This window comes from Glycine soja, chromosome 9 (genome assembly GCF_004193775.1).
Source record: "Glycine soja cultivar W05 chromosome 9, ASM419377v2, whole genome shotgun sequence".
NCBI classification, from domain to species: Eukaryota; Viridiplantae; Streptophyta; class Magnoliopsida; order Fabales; family Fabaceae; genus Glycine; species Glycine soja.
Genome location: NC_041010.1, coordinates 32,918,289 through 32,926,942, shown reverse-complemented (window position 1 = coordinate 32,926,942; position 8,654 = coordinate 32,918,289). Strand labels below are relative to the sequence as shown.

General features: G+C 33.3%; 1 protein-coding gene across 1 annotated transcript; it reads right to left on the bottom strand.

Moving 5' to 3' along the window:
• Nucleotides 1-2,670: 2,670 nt before the first annotated feature.
• On the bottom strand, nucleotides 2,671-7,005 carry LOC114425789 (FBD-associated F-box protein At4g10400-like). Its single transcript, XM_028392749.1, has 3 exons — nucleotides 6,850-7,005; nucleotides 3,101-4,052; nucleotides 2,671-2,947 (listed from the first exon to the last, which is right to left on the bottom strand). The coding sequence occupies exons 2-3, from the start codon at nucleotides 4,022-4,024 to the stop codon at nucleotides 2,777-2,779; spliced, it is 1,095 nt and encodes a 364-aa protein (XP_028248550.1). The 5' UTR covers nucleotides 4,025-4,052; nucleotides 6,850-7,005; the 3' UTR covers nucleotides 2,671-2,776.
• Nucleotides 7,006-8,654: the final 1,649 nt, after the last annotated feature.

The following is an 8,654-nucleotide window of genomic DNA, read 5'->3' as shown; positions in this document are numbered from 1 at the left end:
AAAGAATGTGAAATAGACAACAATTATTTACATTTTACACAGTTCAACAAATGCACACACAAAGTTTCACAATTCCACAATTCCTTAAAATAGGCCTAACTCACAAAAAAGGTCCCTAGTGGAGTCGCCAACTGTCGCAACATGCCCTTTTGCGGGCGAACGAGGCGAGGCTCACGGGTGCGCTTTCCAAAGGAGGAAAGATGCGCGGAGTCGCCACCAACGTTTATTTGTGGAAAACGTCGGAAAAACCGAAGGAAACCGGTCAAAACGAAAATTCTAAGTTCAGGAGTTGTATTTACGTTTGAGGAAGGTATTAGCACCTCTCACGTTTGTCTCAAAGGACAACAGCCTATTTTTCAGAATTGTGAAATTGTGTTATCTTACCTTTTATTTCTTTTTTATTTTTGAGGTCGACAAAAGTGGGGCTTTTGCTCCTACGTACCCTCCATCGAAGAGGAAATCACACCTACGTAGTTCTTTCTTAAGAGTGAATCAAGCGATTCTTTTTACTTGAAAGGTGATCATTTTTAAGGCGTTGGACTTTAAAAATGATCCATTTACTTGGTAAGGAAAACTGAGATAATAAACGTTCAAATCCTTTTTAGTTACTTTTTTGTGGACGAGCTTGACTAGGCGGGTTGATTTTAGCCTTAGTTTCACTTTAGTTATTAGTCAATTCAATTAAGAATGAGAAATCCCAAAGAGAAAACGTTCGATTGATTTTTTCGCTTCATTTTACTAAAAGGTATCTTTTGATTATTATATTATTATTTTACCTCTTTTTTGATTTCCAACGTGGTTACGGCACGACCGAACGGTCGGAATTCATTTTAACAGAAATTAACGGATATTACAAATCAAATGATCGGTGGAAATTTATTTTATTTTTTGATTAGGCGAGAAATGACTTAAATAAATGACTGAAGCACGTCAAAAAGGGGTACGGAAAGTAAATGAAAACGAGAATAAAAGTACATGAAACAAATGGGGACCACCACAGGTACATAGAATGAATTGAAAAGCTCGATTTGGGGTACTTACCAGTTGAAGACCAAAGAAAATGAAGAACGAACGATGAATGTCGAAGAACGATTGAAAATCTTCGCGTAATTACCCACAGAAACGTTACGGAAACGTTACGGAAGCGCCTCGGCTTGGATTTTCTTCACGGAAATAATTTTTCTCAGCAATTTTAAGAGAATACGAAGTGCCAAGAAGGCTGAACCCCTTCCTTCTTCATTCCTCCCCCTATTTATAGCAAAATAGGGGAGGAGCTTGCCACCCAGCTCGCCCAGGCGAGCTAGGTTGCTTCCTCCAGAAGCAACCGCCTTCTGGAGGAAGAAACTGGAAGGCCCAAGTGGGCCTGATTGCTATTTATACCCTTTTTTTTACTAAATACACCCCCTTTGCTTCTTTTTTTTTGTGATTCTTTTTTCGTAACGTTACGAAACTTTACGAATTTCGTAACGATACTTATTTTCTTTCCGCAAGGCTACGGAACCTTATGAATCATATATTTACTCTTTTTTGGCTTTCGAAGAAGTTACGAAAACTCATGGATTGCGTAACAATACTTCCTTTTGGGTTTCCGCCATATTACGGAATTTCACGGATCGCGTAACCATGCTTTCTTTTGATTTCCGGCGCGTCTCGGGACTTCACATATTGTGCAACAAAGGGTGCTAAGTACTTCGAAGCGGTCAATCAAAGGTTGCATGCCATCAAGCAATAGTCCTCGGACGAAATTAGGGTATGACATGGTACATGGCTAATTTTATTTGTTTTTTACAACTTTGAATGATAAGTTGTGATATGAATTAATTATAGGTTGGTAATTAAAAAAAACAAATAGGATATTAAAAAAACAAAAAACAACATCAGTTTTAAGAAAAACCGATGTTGTCAGTAAACAACAACATCAATTTTTGGAAAAAACCGATATTGTTTTAGCATAAAACAACATCGGTTTTTAAACAACCGATGTTAAGGTTGATACTTTAACATTGGTAGTTTCAACATCGGACAATAACTAATGTTAAAAGGTCTTAATAACCGATGTAAAAATCATATTTTCTAGTAGTGTGATCTCGTTCACGTTGCTATTCTCTTCTCCTATCTATAAGTAAAGACGTATGTAGCAACACCGAACCATCTCATCTTATCTGAAATCATCATTGTGCTTCTCAACTTTGTCTAATAACTCATCACATAACTCTTATGATCATCATTCATTTTCATTTTTTTCATTCTGCCCCTAAAATAAGGCCATACCCTCTCCCACACTATTATATATTTTTTGTTCCTCACGAATTCACCATCCTATATTCTCACGATTCACTCTTTCCCTTTCTTTTTGAACCGTTACATTGCTTGGATGCTATCTTTGGTGTTCAAGGTCTTCATGAAGCACTACTTAAATTATATGAGTTATGCCTAACACGAGTTAAATGCTAGTTTGAAAATAATCCTAAATATAAATTTGTAGTCTGTTAAGCCTCAACTTTGTTTTAAATACAGTACTAGAATATTTTTCTTGACATCCTCCTCCAATAACAAAAGAATAAAAGGTCTATTTCTTAAATTAAAAAAAAAACTCCATTGTTAAGCAAAATAAAACAAATATATAGCATATGTTTAAACAGGGCACTCACAGTATAGAAACCCATAATTTGCTGTAAAATAACAATAGTATTGAGGAAAAGGAGAGAAATAAGCATAAAATAAACTAGAATTTGATATTATGTAAAATTCTCTACTAATTATGCATGAATATCATTTAAGCATTTGTTATGACATCAACTTTGGCCATTGGAGTGTTTTGAAGCAAGTACTCCACTACTTTGTTAACGTCCTCATCTGGCATGCTTGTAAATAATTGCTTTTTCACTTTCAATGACTCCAATCTAACAAAGCATGGAGGTTGTGTTGAACTGGGATTTGAGAGATCCTACACAATTAATTGTTATTAATTGGAGAATATTTAAATTAATATTTTGAAACACAAGATTGAGTAAGACAAGAATTTTGACATTATATGAATGCATATACATGTCATGAACATTAAAAAATAATAGAGACAAAAACATACCAAAGTACTTACTTGTAGTATTACTCGAAAGGCACGTAGAGTGAATGTCAATATCTTTACATTGGCGAGCACTTGCAACCATTTTATGATGATTGAACTTTTCCCATTCCAACTACTTCCATCTCCATAAATAAAAATATTCACTTCTCTAAGAAAAGAAAGATTGCATGTGGAGAAGAGTTGGTGACTAATAGAACCCTTGAGAGTAAAAGAATTGAGATTTGGAGTAGCAAGCGAAATTTGGTAAGCTTTTCCTTCATATATTGTCAAACTAGACAGGGCGGGATTAGATATGCAGAGGATTTGTTGATCATTATAGAAAGAACAATGTCTAAGGACCAAAGTATTTAACACATGACAGTTTGAAAAAGGCTCAACATCACCATTCTCACCTGTGGTAAATCTGACATATGAAAGATTTAGACTTTTTAATGCATGCATGTGTAGAGATTTTGGAAATATTAACCCTAAAGTGTCCAATATAATGGCAAGTTCAAGAGATTTCAAGGACTGAGAACAAAAGATTGAGGTTAGAGGCTCAAGATTTGGTTCGGTTTCGGTGCATGAAACCAATTTCAATTGCTGAACATTGTGAAACAAAGCATATTTAACTACACAATCTATAACTTCAGGCTTAATATATGCCTTGTGATTGTCGATAGAAAGATTGAGTAGAGAATAGGAGTGGTCTCTAATAGACAAAATCCAAGACAAAAATTGTATCATACTGTGTTTACAACTTCCAATTGAGGAACTGAATGTGAGATTGGTGAGACGTTTGCAAAGGTCTTTCCACCGTTTAGACAAAACACAAGTTCGAACAGCAGATTTTGTGTCCATCAAACTCATTATATGAAGAAGAACATGGTCGGGAAACTCACTAATATTGTCCTTATCATCCTTCTTATTTCTTTTACGTACCTCTTGTATCTTCATTTTCAGCACAACTTGACTGATACTTAAACTGCCCCCAAAAAAATACACAAATTAGCTTGCTTTCAATTAATCATAGAGATATTATAATAATAACTTTTCCAACATATTGTTTTCCAAGAAGAAAAACTCAACATGGATATAACTTGTAGGATGAATCAAGTTTGAGTTTTAGAGCTATCACTTCTTACTTAAGGGTTTAACATTATAAATTTTATAGTGCATTCCATAGCTTAATATAGTATATAATAATCATGAATATAAAACAACCATTCAGATCTTCCCTACTAAAGGGCTAGATGAACTGCTAAACACCCATGCATTGAGAATCATGGATGAAAACTTGTTCCTCAAAACAAGTACTGTGAGATATGCACAATAACTAGAAGATTCTTAAGAAGACCAGGGAACATCTTCACAAAGAAGACATGCCCTAGCAGTTATCTAAAGAAGATACTCAAAGATGACACTCAGAAGACAAAGGTGATGTTCACTCAAGACACATCTTCAGAAGATAGAAGAATCAGATTTGCAAGAGGAAGATGATTATGGAAGATCAAAAGGAGAGGTTTTAGCTACTTGTTTTATGGAAAACACATAAAAAGAAAGCACTTCAGAAAGCTATAGCTTCATGTCAACCAAAAGAAAGAAGCAATAGTTCTTGGATAATAGTTGCTCTAGACATATGACAAGAGACAAATACAAAGTTTTTGGACATAGATAGAAAGATGGACAACCTAGTCACCTTTGCTTACAATAATCAAGCCCAAATCAATGGCATTGGAAAAATAGGTAGTAACTCTTGAAGTAAATCATGTTTATTATGTAGAAACTATACAACATAGTCTATTAAGCATAAGTTAATTATGTGGTGGTGGTTTTGAAGTAGTAGTTTTCAAATCTAACATATGTGTGATCAAAGAGTTGTTAGTTTTGATTTAAATTTTGAAATCAAATTAAAGTGGTCCAATTTTTCTCACTCACACATTATGTCTTTTCAACCACTTGACTTAATCAAATCTGGTAATCACAACATTTCAATTTTAATTATAAAGTTATTGAGAGTATATTTGCATCCTGAAATCGTGGGATCATGAGTTTTTTTTATGATGGATAGAATATGATCTATATAAATTTTGAAGTAGTATTCAAAGAGTTGTTAGTTTTGATTTAAATTTTGAAATCACATTAAAGTGGTCCTAATTTTTCTCACTTACTTATGTTTTCTCAACCACTTGAATTAATTAAACCTAGTAACAACAACATTTCAATTTTATTATAAAGTTGTTGAGAGTATATTTGCATCATGAAATTGTGGGATCATCAGTTTTTTATGATGGATAGAATATGATCTATATAAATAGGCATATAATCCCTAGTATAAACACATTAGAAAACAATGCACATTCCATCTAAAGTGAGTGTATTAAAGGCTAGAAGTAATCTTTGCAATTGAAACTATGAGTGCTATCAAATTCATTTGCTAAATTATGGAAATAGCTATGATGAGAGGTTAGTAGTTCTGATTGAATTAAATATATTGTCATGTTGTTTGTGTTGTACAAAGTTTATCATTTGGTATCAGAGATAGGTTTGTCTCTGCCTAGATGTCTATTAAGTTAAGCCTTTAAATATTAAACCTTGTTCTCGCAATAGGCATTTGCTATGTGCTAGTAGTTTTTAAAGTGCGATTGCAATGCTTCTTTTTTTAAAAAGCCAAATTGTTTGTTTTCTATTTCTATGAGGCTTTTAAGCTACGATTAATATATATGGCTTTAGTTTATATATTTTTATGTTTTGTTAATCCACAGTGCATTGTTCCTTTAAAACATTCAAGCATAATTAATTCCATTAAAAGCATTTATTTCCTTTTCAAACCATAAAAGGATTTTCCTTTGATAATTTCCTATGATAAAAATGAGATTCCCTTACTAATCGTCTTTCCATTATGTTCACCAAGACACGCACCTCTGCTAGTATAGGTGCTTCAGTTCCAGAATGCTAATGCTAAAAGGTTCCATAGATGAAAAGTTTGAAAGTTCTGAGAAAGCCTTAGCTAGCACCCCCAATGTCTAAGTTGTCATCTATGAGGCTCATTGGAGTCGCAGGTGTGAGAAAACACATTATGGAAATGAGGGATCTAGTGGTTCAACTTAAGTCGCTCCAAGTTGAAATTCCTGAGTCCTTCATGGTGCACCTAATTTTGAATTCAATCCTATTACAACACAGGCTTGGTTGGGGGAAGAAAGGTAATTATTTGTATCTAAAGTGAGTGTGATAAAGGCTAGAAGTATTCATTACAATTGAAACTACGAGTGGTGTCAAATTCATCTACTGAATTGTGGAAAGAGTTATAGTTGGAGGTTAGTAAGTCCAATTGAATTAATATATGTAGCTGAGAACAATTTTAATTCTCTTTCTCCATTTCTTAAAAGGTGTAATCGTTAAGGACCAAAACTAAATTAAGTTAGCAGTAACATCAAGACTATAACCACATATTTATAACCTTCTTTTAACTTGTACTTAATCAAAATAAAATCACAAATATATTACCATAATAGAAGATCTAATGTTGGAAAACATATAAGCCATTTTAATCTCGATTTCAAAGTTAGAAGTTACAAGAACTAGAAAATCCAACATTCAAGAAGAACTATAAAATCCTAACCTTGTTAATCAATGTAAAACCAAAAAAACCTAATAATTTGACCTTTGTTAGAAATTAATTTTTTCACTCACTCTTTATTTCTCTAAATCATATATGCATACACCACAATGCTAATACATACATCAAGTCAGATTATCAAGGGTTAAATTTTGATAAATACCTAGATCCATGTTTTGTTTCTCGTCTAAGCAGTCTTAAAAAATGAACTTGGTAGCCAATCGTTGCAGAATGTTTGCTACAATCAACGTCGAACAAGAATATTGATCTTATGGTTCTTCCTCAATCAAATCGCCTTAACTCCTCAATGAGACTATTGTTTCGCTTCCAGATTGAGAGACGGGAAACTGCGTTGTGACCATCACCATTATATTGCATATTAACCTATTAGGGTTCCAATACTCCTTAATGGGCCAACATGACTCTTTACTCATCAAGCCCACATTATTTTGTTAGTCTTTGGACACACTAAAATTAAACCACTAAAAGTTGAGCCCACTTAATTATTTAAATCTATATCTATATTTTTTACAAATGGAGGCCATTGTTGGGGGCAAATCTAGCCATGTGGCGACTACTCAATGATTGACAAAACATAGATGGTTAGTGATAATTGCCAAAAAAAATCTTTAATTCAAATATGTGAATTTAGGAAATTATCTCATGTTTTCTCTTATTTAGGACTATTTATGCCTTTTTATGGTAATTTGTAAATTTCTAGTTTTTCTCTTTAACTTTTTTGCTAGGTTGCATATGTTTATGAATGGGTTATTTTGTAGGAATTTGAAGTGGATTGAATGACAATTTGGAGCAAAGATTGTGAAAGCTTAAAGGGGAAAGTTGTAGCAAATTTGGTTCGAGACTGAAACTTTTGGCTTAAGTAGATTTTAGTTAAAGTGCAAATTTTTAGGGATTCTATCAATAGTTGTGCACCATTTTTTGTATACAGCGGGTTTTGCTTTGTAAAAATAACTCCTTTGTTGCTACAACTAGAAGTGTTTTCCTTGTTCCTTTCTTCCATAACTTCTTCCTTCCATGTTGTATTTTGGTGCTACCCATGGAAATGGGTAGCTAGATCTCTCCAATATATTCTTCTTGTTGTTCAATGTTAGTGTTTTACTTCTACCCTTAATGCTTGTTATGGTTTTTATTAGGAAATACTTCCATAGCTTGATTTTGTGATGAGAATCTTTTTTCTTGGATCACAATTCAACATCTTAACGGACCCAAAAATTAAAGGAAAATTTTGTAGAAGAAGAGGAAAAACGGATTGAGGTGAGAAATGAAAATGAACAACGCCACAATCTCTAAGTATTGATAAGTTGAGAAAAATTCACCACAAAGAATATGAATTATTTGATAAGAATTTAGGATTTTACACAAGAACTAAAAGGGAAAATACCTCTCACACTTAGCACAAAGCTAAATTCTAATTTCATCCAAATCTAAGTGTTCTTCATTGATAAAATTGTGAGGTACGTATAGTTGTCCTAAGGCATTCCAAGAGTTCCTACTAATAATGGAACTCTTAATGGCAAAAATTATTCCAAGTTAGTGGCTATTAAATATATGTAAGTAAGCCAACAACCACTAATATTATTTCTAACTAAAAATTATAATAAAATTAAAAATAAAGAAAATAAATTTCAGCCCATTATTCTAATAAAAAATCCAAACGAAAATATTAGACTCAAATGACAAATCAGATTTATTCTTGGGTCTTTTCTTCAAGTTAGCTCATTTTCCTTATTCCTCAAGCAGTTGACCAATTTGGGTTTGTGCTTCACGTTTTCCATTTTAGATTGGGCTTCATTCACCATTTGCTTAGCAAGTACTCTTGTGATTGGTCCATCAAATCCATACTTTGCTTCAAGGTCCATGCTCCTAAGTTGGTGGTCATCATCCCCTCCTTCTTTGAGAGAATTCATCCTCGAATTGAAATCCTCTTTACCTACATCAAAAGAAAAC

Bases quoted from the DNA above. Each gene is read 5' to 3' on its own strand.
- LOC114425789 (XM_028392749.1), bottom strand. From the start codon at position 4,024: ATGAAGATACAAGAGGTACGTAAAAGAAATAAGAAGGATGATAAGGAC. The intron at 2,948-3,100 runs GTAAGTACTTTG...TTAATTGTGTAG, and splicing joins CCTTTCGAGTAATACTACAA to GATCTCTCAAATCCCAGTTC.